Source organism: Diadema antillarum, unplaced genomic scaffold (assembly GCF_040938485.1).
Source record: "Diadema antillarum isolate AM-2024a unplaced genomic scaffold, OU_Dant_1.0 scf00000192, whole genome shotgun sequence".
Lineage (NCBI taxonomy): Eukaryota > Metazoa > Echinodermata > Echinoidea > Diadematoida > Diadematidae > Diadema > Diadema antillarum.
The window spans coordinates 2385874-2409185 of record NW_027271081.1 but is presented as its reverse complement, the minus strand read 5'-3'; the positions used below and the strand labels follow the sequence as shown (position 1 = coordinate 2409185).

The 23312-nt window shown below is 38.1% G+C and overlaps 1 protein-coding gene and 1 non-coding gene across 2 annotated transcripts; one reads left to right on the top strand and one right to left on the bottom strand.

Moving 5' to 3' along the window:
• Nucleotides 1-136: 136 nt before the first annotated feature.
• On the bottom strand, nt 137-208 carry Trnap-agg (transfer RNA proline (anticodon AGG)). Its single transcript has one exon. It is a non-coding gene; the product is annotated as a tRNA-Pro (tRNA).
• A 787-nt stretch (nt 209-995) lies between these two features.
• LOC139723537 (cytidine deaminase-like) lies at nt 996-22166 on the top strand. Its single transcript, XM_071634775.1, has 5 exons — nt 996-1207; nt 3024-3140; nt 11932-12043; nt 14438-14495; nt 20776-22166. The coding sequence occupies exons 1-5, from the start codon at nt 1171-1173 to the stop codon at nt 20950-20952; spliced, it is 501 nt and encodes a 166-aa protein (XP_071490876.1). The 5' UTR covers nt 996-1170; the 3' UTR covers nt 20953-22166.
• The last annotated feature ends 1146 nt before the right edge of the window (nt 22167-23312 follow it).

Genomic DNA, 23312 nt, shown 5'->3' with positions numbered 1-23312 from the left:
ATAAACATTTTCTTGAATAAAGAAATGATCCGATCAAAATCATAAGAGACTAGCATCGTAATGATGACAAACAACAAGAAAGGGATAAGAAAAAAAAAACAAAAAAAAAAAACGAAAAGAAAAAATCAAAACAATGGGGCTTGTCCGGGAATTGAACCCGGGACCTCTCGCACCCTAAGCGAGAATCATGCCACTAGACCAACAAGCCGATCTTGCCGAGAGGTCGCACAACAGGTTATATATAGCTAAAATATATCTCAGTCTAGTTTATTGACCATATTTGGGTACTTTGGGGGTTGGGTTAGTGGATCTGATTTATGATTGGTTTAAAATGACACACCTCCAAACTCTCAGGAGGTCGCGCTTTTTCGCACGATTAAAACAACGTGCCAACATGCACTCCCACGAAACCGCGGGTAACGTCCAAGTGTGCGCGTCATTGTCAATGTATACATGTACAGTGTTTATGTTGTAGGGCCTACGTTTTTGTTTTCACCACAAAAAACCGGCCAGTGGAGTCTACGTATCATTACGGCGCAATTTGCTGTTACATGTCACGGTGGAACGTGTGAAACGTGGATCATTTTCAACGTAAACATACCGGTAACCCTCTTGTCTTGTGCTACTGATACTGAGTATTTTTCGGAGTCGGTATCGTATTGTCTTGATGATAACAGCATCCTTTTGTTTTTACGTGCCATCGATCAACTTGCAAATTTCCAAGGATAAGAGTCTTCGATCCTGCATGTCCATTGATTAGGTCCTAAACACTGTACAGTAGAACAATCGCCAGTAACGTATTGTTAGTAACGTAATGTTAGAGAAAACTGCGGCGCACGCTTATCAAAAGTTGTTGACAAAAGTTGGGATCGTGATCGTAAAGTGAGTAAGCATATTCTATCTAAAGTTATGCTCGTTTTTGTCCACACATTATGTAGTTTACAGTTTTTTTCTTTTGAATTATGTTTTCTGAACAGCATAGTTCTAACAGTTTCTTCTAACTGGACTGCAAACAAGACAAGTTGAACAAGGCTGTCATTCTCAACTAACCTGTGTGAGGCGAGGAATCACAAGGCCAAACTCATCACGAACGTCACACGATTCAGACAGACACTACTACAGACAGAATTTTAGTCTGTAGAAACTAGACGTCTACGTAGAGGTCTAATAATGGAGAAACGGCCTCAGAATCTTCCCGTGGATCCCGGTAAGATGCATGATTTTAATACAGTGTAGCTTAGATCATGATCTGCGCACTGTGAAGTAGGTCTAGGCCTAATCATGTTTATGAATTTTGTACAATCTAGAAAGATGATTGCATAGTATTAATGATCAGTTGGGGATCCAGGTGGGGCTATGGGGGTGCGCCAGGTGTGCGGCCCCTCTTCATTTTTTGTTAAAACAAAGAAATGCAAAGAAAAAATGGAGGGGCATGTGTGCGCCCCCTTTAATTTTGTAAAATAAAGCCCATAAAGGTGCCCCCACTTTACGGAATTCCTGGATCCACCCCTGATGATGATTAATGAAGTAAAACCTATAAAAGTAGATTCTAGAACATGTTACTGACTTTCATCTTCAACTCATGTCAACTTGCTGCAGTCACACTCTCTCTTGAGTCTTAGTCTTACCATGGAGCTACGTTAGTAGCTCCATGGTCTTACTAACCTAACTAACAGGGCTGCACTCTTACCCATTTTGTCTACTGGTCGAACCAACCTGTCTGTCTGACAAGTCGTAAGTAGGTACCCAGTTTCTCCATTTTTTTACTGGTCCATTCCTGAAAAAGTTACTGGTCAGGGACCATCAGACCAGTGCTAGTGTGTACTAGCTACATTGTAGTAACTATTACAATGCTATACAAATGATGCACAGGATAGAGTGCGTTAGTGGAGTAGTGCATCTCCACTAACGCCACGAAATAATCCTGTGCATCATTTGTTTTATAAAATGGGTCGAAAACTAACAGCATTTTTCACGTACCTTTGTGGATCAAGATGTCCGAAGATGTTCGTCCCAAACATTTACGCACGTCGCACCCGGAAATCCCGCACATATAAGTACTGTACGTATAAGAGTATACGTACGCCACACATGTTATTCACACAAGAAAGGCCGGCCGGCAGCCCGAACTAGAAGTTGTTGACAGATTTGACAGCGCGTATAGTAGCGCGCGACGCACTTGTAACAACTGATTGAGTGCGCACTGCTAGTGCAAACATTGTGACGTCGGCCTTGCATGTTAGTGAGAAATTAATACAAGCACACGTGACTCATTTCAGCGCTTCCAATTGGCTACATTCTTGAACCCATTTTATAATACATGTTAATATGGATCAATTGCTACATACATCAGCAGTCAATGTCTTCACGACTATTTCTACACATTAGAGTCTACCACTTCAGTTGAGTTGTCTAAAAATGTTCAGGTCTCACATGTAATATGATATGTTTGTGATGCATCTACTGTCTGATACACTTGGATATGGCTCATCAGTTTAAAAAAAAATCAGCAACAATTTTTAGATTCTACTACAATGTAACTAATAGTTCTTGAGTCAAGAGAGTTCACAAGCAAGATAGATAAGAAAATTCACATCACATCATAAGCAACTGTCCATTGCTCCAAGGATTGACATCATCGTTGGATGTGCATCTCATTTATAGCTGCAGTTTGATATTGTTATTGCACCTCATGATTCGCACTGATTTCATCATATTCATGAAATGTTCTTATTTTATGTCCAATTTTGATGTACAATGTAACACCTGTCATTCGATATTTGTCATTCAACCTTCTCATCTGATTTTACTGTCTGTTGAAGTGAACTCAAACGTGATGTAAAATGGAATTAAACTTTAAAGTTAGAAGTTTATCATTATTTACAATAAATGAGGCAGCAGAGCCTGAGGCAGCCGTGGATTGAATGCGTTTCACTTCGTACTTTCGCCTGTTTGTTTGCAACTGTTCCAATTCGTGATCACCCTCATTTCTGCCTTGCTGTGGTTTTTGTCGATGTACCCAGAAAAAATCCAGGAGCTGATCAAGAAGAGCCATGAAGCCAAACAGTTTGCCTTCTGCCCATACAGCAATTTCAGAGTCGGGGCTGCCCTGCTAGCAGACGATGGGACGATAATACAAGGTTCGTATAGCAACTCTTAGAACCTTAAAGGGGTGATACAGCTTCGGTTGAGATGGGCCTTCAGGTTTTCAATGTTTTGTGAGATAATGAGAAACCTCTTATGAAATATAAAAGAGCAGCTAATTCTAAGAGGAATCCAAAGTTTAATTGGCAAAAATTGGTTTTGAAATGGCTGAGATATCATACAAAGCGATTCTAATAAATAATTAATAATAATAATAATTGATATGATGTATATAGCGTCAAATCCACTCTGCAGAGTGCTCTAGGCGCGGAAGGAAGAGAAAGTGAAGGAGATAAAGGACATACAAATATCAAGTACATGTAATGAGTAGTCAAATTGAGGCTTTAAACAAGTGAGTTTTTAGACTGCTTTTAAAGGAGTCTGATGAAGAACAAAAGATGGGACCCACCTTTTATTAGGGTTGTTATGTTTCACTCCGTTTTTGGGATATCTCGGCCATTTCAAAACAGATTTTCGTCAAATAAGCTTTGGATTCGTCTCAGACTTTTATGCTCTTTAAAATTTCGTAAAGTGGATTCTATTAAAAGTATCTCACAAAAAGTTAAAAGCTAAATCCTCACCTCAACTAACACTATACACCACCCCTTTAACATTGAATTGCTATTCTGCACTTCTTTAGGTTGCATTCAGATCAAACAATCAAAGTGGTTTAAAGTTTTTAACATCAAAAAGTTGGAAGAAAAATGAGAAGATATGAAAATATGAAAGTTTTGTTTGTGTTCATGCACCAGTGATGCCGGTCGCACATGCGAATATGATGAGGTGATGATATTCTAACCTCACGACTCTCCCATCGACACAGGAAACCTCATTCTTTGAAATGTGAGAAAGGAAGGGGAAATTGTAACCATTGCAACATGTTTTAGAATACTCTTACTTGTGACTGTTATGCTCAATACTTCTTACATCATCAGTCAAAAGTATATCTTTTTTCGTCGATATTCTAATTCATGAGGAAAAATTTTAGGATGATGACATTATTTCATGGAACTCTACACAATATGTGCTTTTCTTATTATGTATATTGCATTATAACTAAAAAATAAAATGAAAACAGGAAATCCCATGTGCCTTATTACAACAGAAATATTAGATTTTGATTTGACACCCTACATGATATGATAATGTCAGTCCCTCTGATGTCATCATAAAACACAAAATATGCTTGGCACAGTTGTGAAGGGTACAGTACATGTCACGAGACCGACACCCCCAAGTCATACAGCCCACGAGTCATACAGCGCATGAGCTATACACCTCACGAGTCATACAGCCCATTAGTTCGACAGTAAGCTAACAAGGCCCACGAAACCAACACATTAAGCCCCGTGTTGTATCTGTCGAACTTGTGGGCTGTTTTTACCCAGTGTCAAACTCGTGGGCTGTATGACTCGTGGCCCTGTTTTCACTTGTCAGTCTGGTGGGATGACCCCGCTGTGAATGCTGTCATTACTCTGATAATGTGACAGACAATAAAAAAGAAAAAAATAGATATTGGGTGTTCTGACCTAAAGTTTCAATTTTGAATAATTTTTCAGAAATGAACAGTTTGATATCTCACCTTGTCTTTTGAATACCTTAAGCCTGAACCACTTGTAACTGTTTGAAATTTGGATCAGCTTGGTTTTTGTTCATAATTTTAGTATTTGGTTTTGAATTGACCTATTGCATCATTTCCTGTGCACTTGGCTGCATGTAAGCATGAATGCTGGATTTCTCAGGGTTATTTATTAAAAAAGTGGCTGGATTCCTTACCAGGTTTGCTGTAGACCTTTTTTTGGGGAAAAAAATTGAACAAATTATATAATTGGTTGGTCAGCTTTATGTACAGGAATTCTAAGATTACGCAATTCAGACAATCACTGTTTGGGATCTTTATCAGGTTGTTGTGATAACGGGTTGCTCACCTACTGTATGTAAATGGATTATGTCTGACTGGTGGTCTGCTAAACAATGCTTGAGCAAACCAAATTATTGGACAGTCTGGAGATTGGAAAGGGTCACTGATAAACGTAAGAAATTACGTAGAATAACGTGAGCTGGGTAGGGTTTTTTAAATCAAGAATATTGTACACAAACACCTTTTCTTTTCTGATCAGATGTCACGCAAAAGCATTTTAGAAAACAGGATATGAGTAACCATGCACTCATCGACTTATACGTAAGTTAGTTACGTGATGTAAGTTACCCAGAGTAGCCATTCCAAAATGCACAGTGTACATGTAGTACAAGTATGTTATTTTTTTTTTGTCACATGATCTTGTCATCAAGATCACCTGATAATCAGATAGTAATTTTGCTAGGAGCCCTTCTTCAGTGCAGTGAAATCCTGTTCGTAAGATAACACTGTGTACTCGATGCATTTTTAATGTGCCATTTTTATCCCACATGTGAGACTAAAACCTACTTTAGAATACCTTAGATGGGTTGTGTTGTTTCTTTGGCACAGGATAAACAATGTTGCATTATGCCCAGTGCATTAATATACACAGACTCTGCCTGCATGCTATTAAGGCAGCAAGCTGATTTCTATGCCTTCTGCTGTGGTGGGGGGCCTAAGGCATGCTGTGTGTGTCTAGGGCACTGTTTAATGAAACATGTCAGTCACTGACGACTGTTTTAAGCTACTGAAATCCTTGCATCTGATTGGCTAAGAGCAAGTATGTCAGTGAAAATCACTGACATCATTGACAAAACACTCAATACAATACCTCCAGGGTTGTCCGCCTATCCAACAACACGCGAAAATGCCACTGATACCGTGATTCGCGAAAATATCTGTACGCGTGTTAAATTCGCGATTGATACTAGTAGTAGTCGGGTCTACTGCCAAGCCTGAGAAACATGTTCAAACACTTGCCAATGTACATTGTACTTGTAACGTTTTTCCATTTGCATTGTGACTTCCCAAACATGACAGTAGAAAAGACACAGTAGAAGATTTATAAAATGAAACAATAATTACGGGAACTTACAGTGAGACAATCACATAGGTGGTACGGCATTCACAAGTATTTTTTTACCTACCAAATGTTGCAACAAATAGATGTAGACTACAAAGTTTCAGAGCTGCGCTAGCGCTAGCGAAAGTTTTACATGCATCCCTAGGCCTCACGCACCCAACCACGCCACGTCGAGCCGGTGTTCGTTCGCGTAGGGTAACATAGCGCGGAGATTGCATATTTTAATGCATGTTTATCATGGTACTGCACTTCCAGAATCGGTCGCACTGTAGCGTACTAGTATGTGCCAGCAGTTCAGTACTCAGTATTTGTACGTACTGGCCAGTGTAACAGCCGCACGCGCTGGTGGTCCGGCGGCCAGCGCTTGTCATCAATTTGTACTTAAGGTATGACGGGGTAATATTTTCGCGTGTCTCTAATTTCGCGATCAACCCAAAGCTCGCGAAATTCGCGAAAATAAAACCCTTGCGAAAATTACGGCGTATACAGTATTTTCTATCATGGAAGGGGGGGGTGGTTGCTAAACTGTAATTACAACAATAATTACAATAGCTTACAAGACTGTATATGATGATTTGATGAAATGAAATTCATAATTGGAGAATGAGCAGTTATGCTGTAATTCCAGTGTCGTGTCATTTAATTTGCATACAAAGTGTATGTCATCTTTGCCAGGGATTACTATTGATGCATTATGGATGCAGCCTTTTTTCAAAGCCCAACATGTTATTTACAAATGTATGTGTCATTTGAGACCTGTGGATGTGGTTTATATTAGTCATAAGTGGGGATAAAGCTTAATTGAGAGGCCCCACTACTACTGAATACAGTCCTCCTTTTTTTCCCTTTTAAAACCAATGGAATTGGTAGATATACGAATTGGCCATCAGTATTATCTGTACATGTATATCCGGACAGAGCTCTGGTGATTGGTTGTGACTTTCACTACCAAATGAGGGTAGACAAATTTGGTAATTGAAAGTCTTCAGATGAGAAGGGCCTTGTGCTGGGGTTACAGCTCATTCAATTCCAAAGGTCCGTAAGTCCAAGAAATGAAATAAGGTTTGTTTATTCCAAAGGTACATTAATCAGGAAGTGAAATACAGTTCATTATTCTAAAGGTTTACTAATAAATCCAAAAGGAAACTAGCAGGGTGATCCACAACTCTCTGAATGTGAAAATATTGTGGAAAATGTATACGGTGTGTGTGTTGCTCACATCATTAGTTCATGGGGTGCAATATTTTGCATTAGGTTTCCCATTGTGCTGCTTATGTTTGGTGTTCTGTGTCAAGTTTTGCGCACAAATTTCTGAAGTGCCAATGGTAGTTTGATTTTCTTAAGTTTTGCACATGTTTTTCACATATTCGATTACAAACATTTTTGAGCATGCTGCTTTTTTTTTTAAAGGATGTTTGATAGCATGGTGTTGGCTTGTGAGGATTGTACACAAGAATTGGAGCACGTACCGACGTTGCAGCAACTTGCTCTAGCCCTCGTGGAGGTCCACGTTTTTTTTAAGGTCCATGAATTAATCTATTTGTTCCTAGCCCCAGTGTCTCTTTGGAAAGCCTTTGTCTGAGATGTTCAGGGCTCAAAGTTCACTGCCCCCTTGCCTACAAATTTGACCACAGACTAGTATTGATAGACAGGTTTGGAGTTCCTATGATGTTCAGGGAACCTGTTGTGGTACAGGCTAAAGCTAGTATAATATAGTACATACATGTATATACACTTTTTGTATGCCCTTGAAATAGAAGTTACAGTTTAAAGGGATAGTACAGTATTGGTGGAGATGAGAATTGGGCTTTTAACTTTTTGCGAGACACCAAGAAAACACTTATGAAATAGTACAGAGCATACCATTCTAAGAGGAATTCAAAGTTTATTTGATGAAAATCGGGTTTGGAATGACTGAAACATCCACAAACAAAGTAAAACAAAGCGATCATAAAAAAGTGTGGGTCCCACACTGTATTAGAATGGCTATGTTATGGATATCTCAGCCATTTCAAAACCAATTTTCATCAAATAAACGTTGAATTCCTCATGGAATTACATGCTCTTTTTTATTTCATAATAGGTTTCTCATTATCTCACCAAAAATTGTTAGAAACCTGAAATTAGATCTTAAACAGAACTATACGATCCCTTTAATAGTTTAAACTGTGCCAGTTGTGGTACACAAAGCATGGTAAAAGATGAATGGTACTTTGCAATTTAACACTTGCCTGCAGGTTGCCAAGTCTAATGTGCACCATGTGATCCATGAGACTCATACCAGCTGTGAGTTTAGGACACATCATATTGTTCATTCAACCACAAACCTGCTCACAGTATAATAAATAAATACATAGATACATAGAAATATCCAAAGCAAAATGTGAAACAAATATTACATATTAAATAAAAATTTGTTAATATTTTTTACAATTTATTCATTCATAGTTTTTTTTATGCCTCCGCCATGAAGTGGTGCCGGAGGCATTATGTTTTCGGGTTGTCCGTCCGTCCGTCCGTCCGTCCGTCCGTCCGTCCGTCCGTCCGTCCGTCTTTCCGTCCGTCCGTCCGTCCTTCCGTCCGTCCGTAATGAATTTTGTGGACAGGGTAACTACCAAAACCTTTTGAGGTATCCTAATGAAACTTGGCATGTATGTGTATTAGGGGGTGAAGTTGTGCCTATCAACTTTTGGGTGCACATGCTCAAGGTCAAAGGTCAAAAGGTCAAGGTCAAATGCTTAAAATTTTACTATTTCCCCCATATCTATGCAATGCCTGAAGATATTTTCTTGAAACTTAGTGTATACATGTACTACCCAATTAAGATTCTCTGGTGAAAGTTTTGGGTCATGAGGTCAAAAGGTCAAAGGTCAAAAGGTCAAGCAAAATGTTAAAATTTCACTTTTTTCTCTGTATCTTGGAAATTGTTCAAGGTATCTTCATGGAACATAGTATATATGCATCTACTGACTGGCAGTGGTTATCTAGGGAATTTAGGGTTCATGGGGTCAAAGGTCAGGGGTCAAAGGTCAAGGGCAATACTTCAAAATTTTACTATTTTCCTTATATTTATGCAATGCCAGCAGAATTTTTTTTAAACTCAATGTATGCATGTATAACCCAATAGAGATTCTCTGGGATTTTTTTTTTTGCCAAGAACGTCAAAGGTCAAAAGGTCAAAGATCAAGTGAAAGTGCTGAACTTACTTCTTTCTCCATATCTCGGAAGTGGCTCAAGTTATCTTGAAACCTAGTACATGCTGAATTTATGTATGTTCTGCCTGACAGTGCTTCTCATATAAATCAAAGGCCAGATGAAAATGATAACAATTTACTGTTCAATACAGAAATTGCGCTTTTTCTCCATACCTTGAAAATTACTCAGTGCATAAACTTATGAAATGGTCAATGTCAAGTTAAAGTTCTTAAATCCCCAAATACATGCTCTCCTATTCATCCAATTAAACATAGGTCAAGGAAGGTAAACATTCAATACATTTGTGACAAACATGTCATTTTAATATTTTGCCAATTTTGTGAAAATGTAATCACACATTGTCCACATGTACTATAGACCTATTAGGAGAATCATGCATTATGGCGGAGGCATACCAGTCGCCATAGCGACATTTCTAGTTTTCTTTTGTTTCAAGATCATTAAAGTTGATATTGAGTGAAATGGGTAGAAGACCATGAAAAACACACTACAATGGAACATCCAAACAGTCATAGAACTTTTAGAAGTGTGGCGAGTGCACAATATGTGTACTTGACGTAATCAAAAACTTTAACTGAATAAAAAAGTGTATAAAAAAGGAAAGGTAAACCGGGCCAAGGTCTGTTCTTTTCCTCTTGTATGGTTTATACAGCCTATTAATTTTATTCTGCTGCACTCTTTTTATTTGTATGTGTTAACCTCCAATCAATGCTGTATTTGTACAATCTTTTTTTTTTTTCATGGTTTTCATGGTGATGATATTTCAGTGTGATTGTGTTTATCTTCCTGTGTAGCTAAACTGTTTACCAACCTGCTGTTATTACAATCCTGTGGGTGATCGGCTTGAACATATATGTTGGTGAAAATGTGTGAACATAGTGTTCAGTTTTGGTGAAAGTAGAAATGTAAATCAAATTGTTGTGTCAGTTGTGTAATATTTAACTCATCCAGTGTACTGTATTTAAATGAGGGAACAGATGACACCCAATGAAATATTAAATTTTGTTATCATTAAAAACCACATTACAATAAACCATCTTTGTTATTTTCTATGTGCTATATATGACACCCTTGATTTTCTCTTGGAGCACAAATTGAAATTCATTGATAATCAAACTGTGTTTTTCTATGATTTTTTTTTTATCAGGCCATTCATTGTCTCATGGTTTTCTGAGTAGAAGAATTGTATATAAAAAAAGAACATCAAAGCATCAAAATGATTTTGTTTTTCAGACATCAGCACTTTGGTACACCTCACATGAGTAGAGCCAAACATTCATATAAATTATCCGTTACAAAAAGTGCGGTGACATCCTCCATAGGAAACGAGCGTTTTTAAATGCACCGCGCAGAGCGCACAATCAGGTATAGGACATTTACACGGACTCTCGACTTTACGAACTCATACCTCCCAGAATATGTCTATTTGCTTAAATGCACCTGGTTTTTATGAAAGTCTAGATTTCAAGCTTGCTCTACATACCTCATTTGTAGAGTTTTGTGAAAATTTTACATCGGTACCTTTCAAGTTGAAAATTAGGTGTCATTTCTAACTCAAACGCAATCAGCTCTGCGACAACACGCAATTTTACTTTGACGGCGCGGTGTGCCAACTGTGAGCCTGAAGGCCATTTTGGGAGGGTTATTTTACTGCCATACCTGTTGTATTTGTACAATGCACCTGCCTAGTAAGTTGCAGCAAATACTCGTGTGTATTCATACTGAGTTTGGAGGAATTTTGTGAAACTTCGCCATCGGTACCTTTTCAATATTCATAAACCATGTCAGTTTAGCTCTGAGTGAATAACCTACCAATATGTTCATACACTAAAGTAATTGTGTGCTTCTCACTTGAATACGCTACGCTGATTGGCTAAATGTCATTGGCCTTACGAGTTCGCATCGGGTCAACGCGTGATCGTGATGTAGCGCATATGCAAATTCGTGACGTGACAATAGGTGCGCGCGTCTTTTATTACTATTTAGATTTCATTAATTCATTATTAGCTCAACGTAGCATTTGCAGCGCGTGATTGCAACATGAATATGTACATTATTCTTTAACGCTCAACGCACTGTGATAGGTGGTATGCAAATGACGGATCTAGGTCATAGCTCATTATCTGTTTGTCACCGTTCGCATGTAGACTTTTTGTAATGCTTTTCTCCTGTTATGAAACTATTCTCTTTATTGTCCATCATAATCTGTAAACTGATATAACCTTCCCTATAATAAATGATAGAAAGAACAAACTCATGGAATGTTTTAGAAATGTTTCTTTTCAACACCTTTTTTTCAAGGTAGCTTTTTTGCGGGTTTGAGTGTAGACATTGTACCTCCATGAATAAGACTTTTCCATTCATCACTATCAATACATAGAATACAATACTGTGTGCAACTCACATGGTCAATGGATTAGTACTCACAGCTTTGTGATGAAAAAGGAAGGAAGGTAAAGCATGCTATCTCACTGGAACATATTTCTTAACAGTTCAGTCACGTACGCTATGATTAAGCAATCATTATGACCAAAAAAATAACTGAAATCATATCGTTTGTAACTTCCTGTCAAACTTTGACCTCCAGGCTGCAACGTGGAGAATGCCTCGTACACGCTTGGAATATGTGCCGAGAGGTGTGCAATATTCAAGGCCGTCTCCATGGGTTACCGCAACTTTACCGCCATCGCAATATCCACGTGAGTGAATTTCACGCCCTTGGCCTCAAGGACATACTTTCACTTGTCACTTGTATAGAAGGGATGTGGCATTTCAGAACATCCAAACAGACAGACAGACAAAACAATCCCCAATGGCCTGGGAATAGTTTCCTGTAGAGCGAAAGTGGACAGAATGGAATTCTTTCGTCGTCATGTTTTCGTAGTTTTGTGCTCGTCATTGCAGCGAGCCGTCAAAAGGATTTTGCACTGTTTAATCCCAGCAATTTATACCAAACTCAGTTGCCATTGGAGCTGTGCCTTGCTGAAAGTTTTTAAAAGAATAGGAGCCACGTTATGTCATTACAAAAGGTTGACTACCAGACTAGTTAGAACTTTGTGTAGAAATTTAACTCTGCCACTTTTGTATCATTGGGTATTACAAATTGACAACTTTGTGTGATGTAGATGTTGAGCAACTCACCCAAAACACACACACACACACACACACACAAATTCATTCAATTTCATTTTTCTCAAGTATTTTTGTGCTGACAGAACATATCGGTTGAGGACACAAGAATATATTACCCTACAGGGTGTAATTACATACAATGGACCAAGAGCAGATTTGAAGAACATTTTTATTTGGAGAAAAATCAAAATCAATGACTTTGTGAGTACAAACCATGTGGGTTGTTGCTGAACACCGAAGTCACACAGACCTATTTGACCTATTCTTTTAAATTTTCAGAATTCAAAACTTTTATTATGCATCCAGTTTTTGTTCCCCAAATTTTTCGCTGATTCAATCTACTTTTCTGATTTTTTTAAATATGTAGATTGTATAGTTGTGGTTGAGACCTAACTTCATTTTTCTAACATTTTTTTGGTGAGATAACAAGAAACGTCTTATGAAATATGAAAGAGAATGTAAGTCCAAGAGGGATTCAATGTTTATTTGATGAAAATTGGTTTTGAAATGGCTGAGATATCCAAAATAGAGCATCACTTTGCTTTTACTTTGTTTTGGATGTCTCGCCCATTCCAAAATTTGATTTTCATCCAATAAACTTTGAATTCCTCTTAGAATGGTATGCTCTGGATCATTTTTTGTTTTGTTTTGGTTTTTTTATCTCACAAACAGTTATACATGTAAGCCCAATCCTCATCTCCACCAATACTATACCATCCCTTTAATTGCAAAACCATTGCACAGTTACATTGTATTTAATTGTCAATAGAGGTCCTGAGTATGGCCTTCAGTGTGGTTGCAATATTTTGACCTTCTGTGTGTGTGTGTGTGTATGTGTGTGTGTGTGTGAATTTTGTTTGTTTGTTTGTTTTTTGAGGGGGGGGGGGTGTTTTTATGGTTTTCCACAAAGGTCATGAATTTTGAGATTAAACTTAGGAGCCAAATTTGATCTCGCCAACATGGACAGACTTCCAGCCGATGTGTCATGGAGGGTAGGTGTGATGACTGTGGGGGTAACCCTTGGTAACCACCAAAAGCCAAATGATCAGGGGGTACATGTGAGGGGGAGCATGTGATTATACCAATATTGCAGACTATAAGCATTTAAAAAAGTAGTATGTTTATAACTTTATGAATTCATTGTTAGTTTTTCATTTTGCACTATCCTGTTCAAATACCATTGATTATTTTGGTTGCAGAAGAACCTTAACTCACTGGATTTGCAACCAATCCTTTAACAGGCAACACTCTTCAGAAGATTGACCATGGCTTCCTCTTTTATTTATTTGTTATGTTTTGTTTTGTTTTGTTTTGTTTTGTTTGTTTGTTTGTTTGTTGGTTGGTTTTGGTTTGTTTGTTTGTTTGTTGGTTGGTTGGTTGGTGGGTGGGATTTTTTTTTTTTTTTTTTGGGGGGGGGGGAGAGTCTAATTTTGTGCAGATTTAATGACTCAAATGTGATCCACATTGGCCTAGAGCTACTGGCCTAGAACTATGGTTACTTTACAATTAACGGTAACTCTTCAATTTTGGTACGAAACTGCGATGGCAACACGATAAAGCTAATCAAAGCCAAAAAATCAACTATGGAAACCACTGATTGCAGTCACTGCTTATTGTAGAGTACATGTAATTGTAGTTTTATGCAACAGGACCATGGTCTCTCTCCAGTAAAGATTACAAAGTGAGATTCAGAGTTGCCAATTTAGTGAGCACAAGATAGTAGTCTATGCAGCAAAATTGCCCAAGGACTTTAATATTGGTTAATTGCTGTATTCAGCACTAATCTATCAATTTGTATTTCATCGTCATCATCATCATTATCATCATTTTCATTATCATCGTCTTTGCTTTTATGTTGTTTATTCTGGCTATTGACAAAACAAACAGACTTCACTGACTTTGCGAGAAATTCTTGCAGAAAGTAAATATTTTTGTTTCCATTTTCCCCCATTGTTTGACAGGGATGTGGCAGAGCTGTACTCAGCGCCTTGCGGAGCTTGCCGACAAATCATGTATGAGGTAAGTTTGACCCCGTAGCTGATCACATGACTTCTAAAGGCCTTCCTTTCCCAGAACATCTTTTACACAATCATCATGTAAATCAGGGTCTCATTTCATGAGGAAGCAGGATTCTTGTCATTACCTTGTCACATGACTTTGTAGAAAGAATTGCTATTGAAGCAACATTTTTATGAAATGGGGCACTGCAGTCATTTCTGTTCATAATGCAAATCTCCTCCAAAGACCTTTGCATTGAATCTACATTAAATCAGAAAAAAAAACATCAAAACAAAACAAACAAATAACTTTGGTTATTATACATTGACTACTAGAATGAGCTGGGATGGGTTTGTTTGTTCAGATATTTAATTCAATTCACAGAAATAAGATTTTGTTTTTCTGTCTATGAGGGGTCCACATTTTGCAAGCATTGTCTTTCAGTAGATCCCTGCATTTTTCACAAAACATGTTTATTTGTCTGTCTGACACACATATGTAGGACTTGTATGTCTAGATAAACTTTATATTATGTTGACTGCAGTTCAAAGTATTCATGAACTTGTGTTTTATTTGTTATTGTGTTAATTATAGGTGTTCTACAAAGGTGTACATAAAATATCTTGTGCAACAGGTGTAATCTATAGGATAAGATATTTGTTATCGTCAAGGATTTTATTATACATTTATAACGCCACTATATTGCCGCATTTAACATATTGTTCAATCATCTGGGGACAATGTGCAAAATCTCTTTTGAATTGTGTGTCCACACTCCAGAAAAGGTCATTACATGCAATAACAAATTCTCACCCTTCAGTACCTTCCCTACCTCTGTTTAAAAAGCTCCAGCTTCTTTACTCTATGTAAATTACAAACCGCCTCATTTATGTATATGTATACTCACAATTTATTGCCCTCTGTCTTTGATAATATGTTCAAATATACGAGTGATATTCATTTATATAACACTAGACAAACTGGTGACCTATATCTACAGTACCTCTTCTCAGATATGTTACATGTACACTGCAAAGATCCATTAAATACCAAGGAGTACATGTTTAAAATTCTGTGCCTCCTGAAATGAAGTATGTCCTTCCCTTGCCTCTTTTAAACATTAGGTATAAAAGATATTTGTTGAATAACTAGAGGCCTAATTGAAGTCTTTGCAGAAATTTAATCTTTTCTGAAAGCATTCATGTGATGTCTGCAATGTGTATTTCTAAAAACATATTTTTCACCCATAGTTTGCCTGTTTTATTTGTCTTTCTTTCCCTCTTTTTAAGCATATCTTATAATGAAATGTACATGAAATCTCAAGTGGGAATCCAGCCATAGAAAGGCCAACGGCCTCTTCTGACTCCTCCATTTTCTCTCTTATTATTTCCTTTTTTCAATCTCTTTTTTTCCCCTCTTTCTCTCCATTGTGTTTTTTTTTTTCTTGTACATGTATACTGTTAACTGATGTAATGTTATTATTCTCACTTTGCTCTTTGTTGTTTTTTATGAGAATTTGGAAATAAATGAAATGAAAATGAAGTGAAGTGAAAAAAAAAATGAGAAACAGGGAATGATTTTCTTGGTATGGCATCGCAATTAGCTATGCATTTTTACACCACTTCTACACAAACTAAATTTTGTGTAGCAGTTTTCTTACCATATAGAAGTGTACAGGATATCATTGAAGATGTTTTTTCACCAGCTGAAATTGCTAATCAAATTTGAGTTTGAAAATTATTCCCTGGAGAAAGAAAAAAAAATAACTTAAACTGCATAATGCAACCAAAACTGACTTTTTGAAACACATACTTGAAAAAAAAAAATGGAATCAAAAGGGCTTTGTGAAAGATTTTTATCTGTTAGTGGAATAGTAATTTTCAAGGCCACATGTACCCATGGATAGCTTTCATATGGCAATGTTAGTGAGCCTGCAAACATTAGTTTGCCATCATAGAGTACTGTAAGACTGTAAAAAAAAATGGAATCCCAGCATCAAATTGTCACAGATCAGGATGTGAGAATTCAGAGTTTAATCTGATTTCAGATTCCTTTTTACTCTGCCCAGAACCCACTTTTCAGACTTTTTGGCAATTCAAATGCATTGAAATGTTCACAGTTTCATGCATATATATATAAGTTTCAGATTTTATGAGATTTTTTTTTTCCTGCATGCTTACTCAATGCCCCTGAATTGTGTCCTACTGTGAAAAACACTTTCATGCTTCACAGGCACGTTTGTGGCCTGAATGTGATGTTTGCGTGATAAGATAGATAATTAAAGTGTTGAGGTCCTTTGTCAATCTGTTCTCGTATGTGATTCACTACTTGCCAAACTTTTGGTACAGGTATTCCCCCCCCTTACTCTCTATTCCTTTTTGGCACAAATTTGAGTCAACTTATCTAAGGGAGCAGTTTTCTGTTGTACGAATGAATAGACAAACAGACATGTACACCACACACACACACACACCACACACACACACACACACACACACACACACACACACACTCACACTGTACAAGTACAAATGAAAGCACACATACAACTGGGCTGCACATTGATCCATTTTTTTCTACCGGACCGACAGACCGGTCGCACCAGTAGGCACCTAGTTTCTCTGCTTTTTACAGGTCCATTTCTGAAAAAGTTACTGGTGCATCAGTGATTTTTTTACTGGTCAGGGACTGTCGGACCAGTGCCAGTGTGCAGTGTTGCATACAAGCTTATGAATCTTTGCTGTCTAGTCATTTAATATACTAATGATGCACAGGAAAGAGTGCGTTAGTGAAGGTGCGGCGCACTCGAGAGTATTGACAATGGTGCAACATGCACGAGGCATGTAATGTATGTTCTAGCAGCTTGGATAATCTTTGGCACAGCATGATGCCTACACTTTACATAACTGTCTTTTTAAGGATATGTTTTATTTTGGCTCTTTCTGTGCCAGGGGACTTTGGAGTGTGTACAAGGCCATGGGTTTATTTTTCCGTGCCAATCAGCACTCAAATCACACAGCAGGGTAAACCCTGTGTTTGGTGTGTTTGGTGTGTACGGATGTGTAGAGCTTTTCATCCACATTTTTGCTGTGACTTTTGATAGCACAATTCTTTCGAGTCGGCTCAAATTCTGTTAATTCTTATACATTTTCAAACATTATTTAAACAGCATTTTTAGCTCAAGTGACCTCTTGCGATCATTCATTGTCCGGTATATGTAAACTTTTTACACTTTCATCTTCTTCTTGAAAACCCCAGGACTTATTTTCACCAAACTTGGCAGGTAACATCCATAGGGAACAGGATCTGATTTTTTTTTCAAATGGGAACCATGCCCCCCCCCCCCCCCCCTCCCCCCGGGTCTCGTAGGGGGGCCGCAAAACCCCCAAATTAAAGAATCGTCTTCTCTAGAACCAAAAGCGATTTAGCTAAGCTAGTGCTATGAGTAAGTACAATGGGGGCTTAGTTTCAATTTTGTTCATGGTGGATGCCCCCTTGGGCCCTTGTGGGGGGGGGGGGGGGTCCAAATTGGGGCCCAAATTGGAGCCCAATTTGCAAATTTTCATCTTCTTAAAAATGCATGGTCCAATTTTCACCAAGATTGGCAGGTAGCATCTCTAGAGTGATATACATACAGTATTTGTATGAATGGGTTCTATGTCACAAAACCCCCAATTTAAGGAATCTTACAAATCTTTTCTCGAACCTGAAGTAATAAGCTTAGTTTGTGTTATGAGTAAGTAGATTGGTGACTGTAACTTTAAGTTTGTTCATGGTAGATCGAGAGATGGGGGGGGGGGGCTGAGGCCCAAATTTCACATTTTAATCTTCTTCTTGAAAACACATGTGCATGTACAGATTTCCACCAAACTTGCCTGGCATTATTATTGGAGTGATAAAGTACATGGGTAATATATCCCACTATAGTGAACCTCCAGGGGAGTAATTCTCGGTAAGGGGGTGGATGGTGGGGGACAAAACCCCAAAACTAACAATGATATATTTTGGGTTTGCTTGTTTTCTGAAAGAGAATACGCAGGTACACTTTTGTAAATCTAAATTTTGAAGTTTATAAGCATCAAATTAGATGTAAATAGAGTTTGTAGCATTCTTGTAGACCCTTTTTGACTGTAACAAGTTTTCCTGTTTTTCATAAATGAGAATGAGAGAAACAGGGACTTTAATCTCTGAAATGCATGGCCAATTTAAGAATTGGTAATTACTTAGTTGAGCAATTAAGGAGATTCTGAAAATTCTGCAATGGAATCAAACAATCAGACATAAACGACAAAGGGCTCCAATGAAAGGAAATGTTTACTCTACCTTTAATAGTACCAAAACACGACAAATTTATGTAGTATAAAAATTACAATTTGAAAATACAGTTGGAAACCACAAAAATGTAGTTTCCCATACTTGATGGACTACTGGCTCTAAAGCGTGATTGCAGAGGGAGTTGGCCAAAGCACCTTGATTACCCATGCACAACTGAGAAATTACACTGGTCTACCATTTAATTAACAGTCATGTGAGAGGTGAATATTCTTTATGACTCTTGTTTCTCCTTGGTGTTACGATGCACGCTGTAGTGATATTGATGCTTTACTGACTAAGCATAATCCTATTATCCTTGAACTGTCACGCAGAGTGCAACCTCTGGTGTAAAAAACAATGAATTGAGTGATTTTTTTTTAATATATTCTGTCTTATTTCTTTCACACACAAACGCACGCACAGAAGCGTTAATACACACATACAGGGGTGTACATGTACATGCAATGCAGTGTTCACAAGTACTGTATACTTCTGTGCTAGTGGGGTTCCATTTCATTAAAAATTGGTAGGATAGTATACAAATGACGCACAGGTCTGAGTGCGTCAGTCGGAATTGTGTGCATAAGGTAACTATGGAATGCTTAACCCACGAGGCGAAGCCGAGTGGGTTTAGGCTAAATTCCATAGTTACCGCATGCACACTATATTCCGACTGACGCACGAAAAGACATGTGCATCATCTGATTTATAGAATGGGTAATTTTCTTGTCAAAAACCCAATTTTTTATCGTTTTACCCGATGACAAAATTACTGGATGCATTTCCTTTTGGCTTGCCGTAATCGAGCATGCATCAGTTTTTACTGGACGCACGGCCAGCCATGCATCAGTATTTACTGGACGCATGGCCAACCTGAGTGCGCGAACGCTTGCTTAGTGCCCAAACCTTTGTTAAAAGTGCGCGTACTCTTGCTACAAGTGCGCGATAACATGTTTACCACTGTGACTTAGCGTACGTAGCGTGCGGCCAGTAAAAATCAACACATAGCTCTCGACCAATCAGATCGCAGGATTCTCGCTACCCATTCTATAACAACTGCCGCTGGAATAGGAACTTTCCCCTAGCAACAGCTTATCAGGAAGCAGGATTCTTGTCGTTACCATGACACTTGTCATTGCAGCAAAAGCTGCTATAGTAGCAACTTTTTATGAAATGGGGTCCTGGTCTTTCACTGATACTGAATGAAGGGGTTAGGCTGATGTTAAAGGGATGGTAACGTTTTGGTGTAGATGAGGAATGGGCTTTTAATTTTTTTTGTGAGAAACTAAGAAACCACTTATGGAGTGTTACAGAGCATACTATTCTAAGAGGAATCCATCAAAGTTTATTTGATGGAAGTCGGGTTTTGAAATGACTGAGATATCCAAAAACAAAGTTAAACAAAGTGATGCTAATAAAAGGTGGGTCCCATCTTTAATTCAGATCATTCTGTTTTGGTTATCTCGGCCATTTGAAAACTGATTGCCATCAAAAAGATGCTGAGTTCCTTTTGGGAATTACATACTCTTTCATATTTCACGAGCGGTTTCTCTTTATCTAATCTTTAAAAAAAAAGTTGAAGCCAGGTCTCAAACAAAACTACACCATCCCTTTAAGTATGGTAGTTCTGTTCAAAGTATTTTAAGTAAAAATCTGTCCTGATAAGTTTGTTGAATACTGAGAAATGAGAGGAACAGAAAGTGAAAATTTGACCAAATTCCAATTAAGAATAAGAAAATAATGACAGTTTGAAAGTAAAACCAATCAGACTGAAATTAACAACTCCTTAATGTACACACTGTATGTACATAGCATTTGAGTTCACTTTCTATTTGCCCTGTGCCTACACACAAAAGAATTCTATCTAGCTTTGAGGTGCCAAAATAAACTGCTGACAAATGTTGCCTGTCGCTCTGTTGTCTGATATTTATCTGTTCTTTGCTTTGTCGTTTTAATGAAGTGTTTGGTTCAATAATTCTCATTGCAGTTTGGTGGCGACATGGAGGTGTACATGACCCGCCCGGATGATAGCTACATGAAGAAGATGCCGTTGGACATCTTGCCCCACGCCTTCGGACCGAAGGAGCTCAACATGAAGAAAAACGTCATCGTAACCAACAACAACGGTGACATCACCCTCACCGATTCTACCGAGAGCAGCTGAGCAGCAGAAGGGATCAATTCCTTGAGTGTTATGGCGCCCTCGCTTGTCCACTTCTCTTGGACTCTTACCAGCAAGTGTATTATTTAAGTGTGGCGAACTAACATGGGGGCAGCGAAAGAAAACGAATATCTCCACACACATACACACACACACACACACACTCACAGGTTAAAGCTGGTTCCTGCAACATGCAATCATCAAAACCCTTCATGATAATCTGCGGTCTGACATTTTGTGCAGGAGTGCACTGCGGGTGAGACTTTTGTGCTTTATACGCAGACGGCAAGAGTGCGGCAGTTTGGGAATGGTTCAAAGTGATCCATCCCAAAAAGTAGGAATCCCTGCATTTCAGCCTTTGATAGTTTTGTGACGTTTATTTTGATCGAAGTGTTTGTTTTGATGCGAATGCAGGAGGTGTCAGGCATTTTGGTGAACCAGTAGTATCATACCTTTGATTCTAAAATCAAGGGGCCCCAGCAAAAATAAAAACTGTAACAATTTGCCAAGCATTCACACAAAAATATGTTCATTTTTATGGCATTTATTAACAATCATGTGAAGATAAGCTGTCTGACATTGATAGCCTGTATTATTGTATAGTAAGATTTGGTGGGATCTTGAATGATATGATTTTGTGATGTCACCATGTAATGTCATACCAAACATCGTTTGTGCTGAGAGCTTCATCAAGCAGACAATTAATCTTTGAAGTCTCATGTTTTGAATAAAAAAACTACAATAATCAAGATCTTCCAGTACAACGAGACTTCCCTGAAATTTTGAAATCATTTTTGTGCCAGTATTAGTTTCTGGTTTGTAGCACATTTTACGACGTTCATTGTCCGTTGCATTGGTTCTTTCTTTTTCACTTGGTCTACAAACGTGTACCGGTATACAGATGGAACTTGTGATCTTGTTGTGCAGAGCGTTGTAGTTGAGAAAAAGCAACAAGCAAACAAATTAACAAAACAAAAACAAAAACCGGAGTCTTCTAACTGCGGTCCAGTCGTTCTGTATCAAGATGCTTTTAAAGGCAAACAAGATTTAGTTGTTTTTATGTTTGAAAGTATCGATAGTGTCCCAGATGGGTCCAATAGGGTGTAGTATTATTGTAGGGGCAAAGTGTGGCAATTAATGTTTTCTTCTTCGAAATACATGGATGTTTATTTTCCTTTCTTACACATAAGTTTGTTCTGCTCATATGACAATGGGTGTTTGCGAAGGAGCTCCCAGTCATCAGTGAGCATGATATTATTTCTCATTAACTTTGTCACAATCATTACTGCTTCTGTTACCACTGTTATTGTAACCACAAAGACATGAGCAAGTTGTTTCAACAAACTTTGCTTGTGTGTGTTTTTTTTTAATTTGTGTTCTTTTTTGTGTGTGTTTGTCCATTTTGAGCAGGGCTTCCATGAAAGTAATTTCCAGATTTGTGGTGAGCTGTGATCACTAAAATGATCATCATTATCAGTTTTGTAATGGTCATTATATTTACAAATACTCCATTCGGTGACATTCCATTTAATTTATTCTGGCAGCGTATGAAAGAATCAGTATTGTGTTCCAGATGCCATAAATACAAATTATGCTTTTTTGAAATGAAAAATACGAGGAAAATCACAAAGGCATAGAAAGAGTTTAGTAGAAGAAAATCCAATGGAACTGGCAGATGCTGCTGGTTTTGTCTGTCTCTTTTTATCATAGCATACAGTATTTTGTATTTTTAACTGCTGTTGGATATGCACCTCTGTTAATGGCTCACGTCAAATTTCTATTCTTTTCTTTTCTTTTCTTTTCTTTTCTTTTCTTTTCTTTTTGTAACTGCTGCAACAGCAAAGACTGAGTGTGCATTTATAAATGAATTGTATAGTGGGCAGCATTTGTCGTTTTGATTTTACCTTGAACAACTTTCCAGCAGTTCTGCATATATATCACTGTCTACCTTCGTGTAGGGTGGCATTTACTCAGTAACAATGCGGATGCTGCAGTGCGCACACGGAATCATAAGTTCATATGCTGTGAGAGCACTAGTCCTAGTTTTACACGGAATGCTCTCTTTTGTCAGAGCATGTAGTTATTATCGTGCATAACTTCTTGGCAGTGCTGAACGTGACTTCTGAGGAGAGCAGCTGTTGTTTTTTTTTCCATCTGCAACACCTCCCTTGTTAGCCTTTATAGCCTGTGGAGGTGGTATGGTCTAGTGGTTTGAGCACAGCACTCTTGTTCTGGAAGGTTTAGGGTTCAAGCTGTGACACAAATTTTGGTGTCCTTGAGCAAAATGAATTCCTCCACGTGGCTCCTCCCTGCCCTGGTTTATGGCAAGGTGCCTGGTAGAGAGGTGAAGGCTAATGGGGCTG

Bases quoted from the DNA above. Each gene is read 5' to 3' on its own strand.
- LOC139723537 (XM_071634775.1), top strand. From the start codon at position 1,171: ATGGAGAAACGGCCTCAGAATCTTCCCGTGGATCCCG. The intron at 12,044-14,437 runs GTGAGTGAATTT...ATTGTTTGACAG, and splicing joins ACCGCCATCGCAATATCCAC to GGATGTGGCAGAGCTGTACT. The intron at 14,496-20,775 runs GTAAGTTTGACC...TTCTCATTGCAG, and splicing joins GCCGACAAATCATGTATGAG to TTTGGTGGCGACATGGAGGT.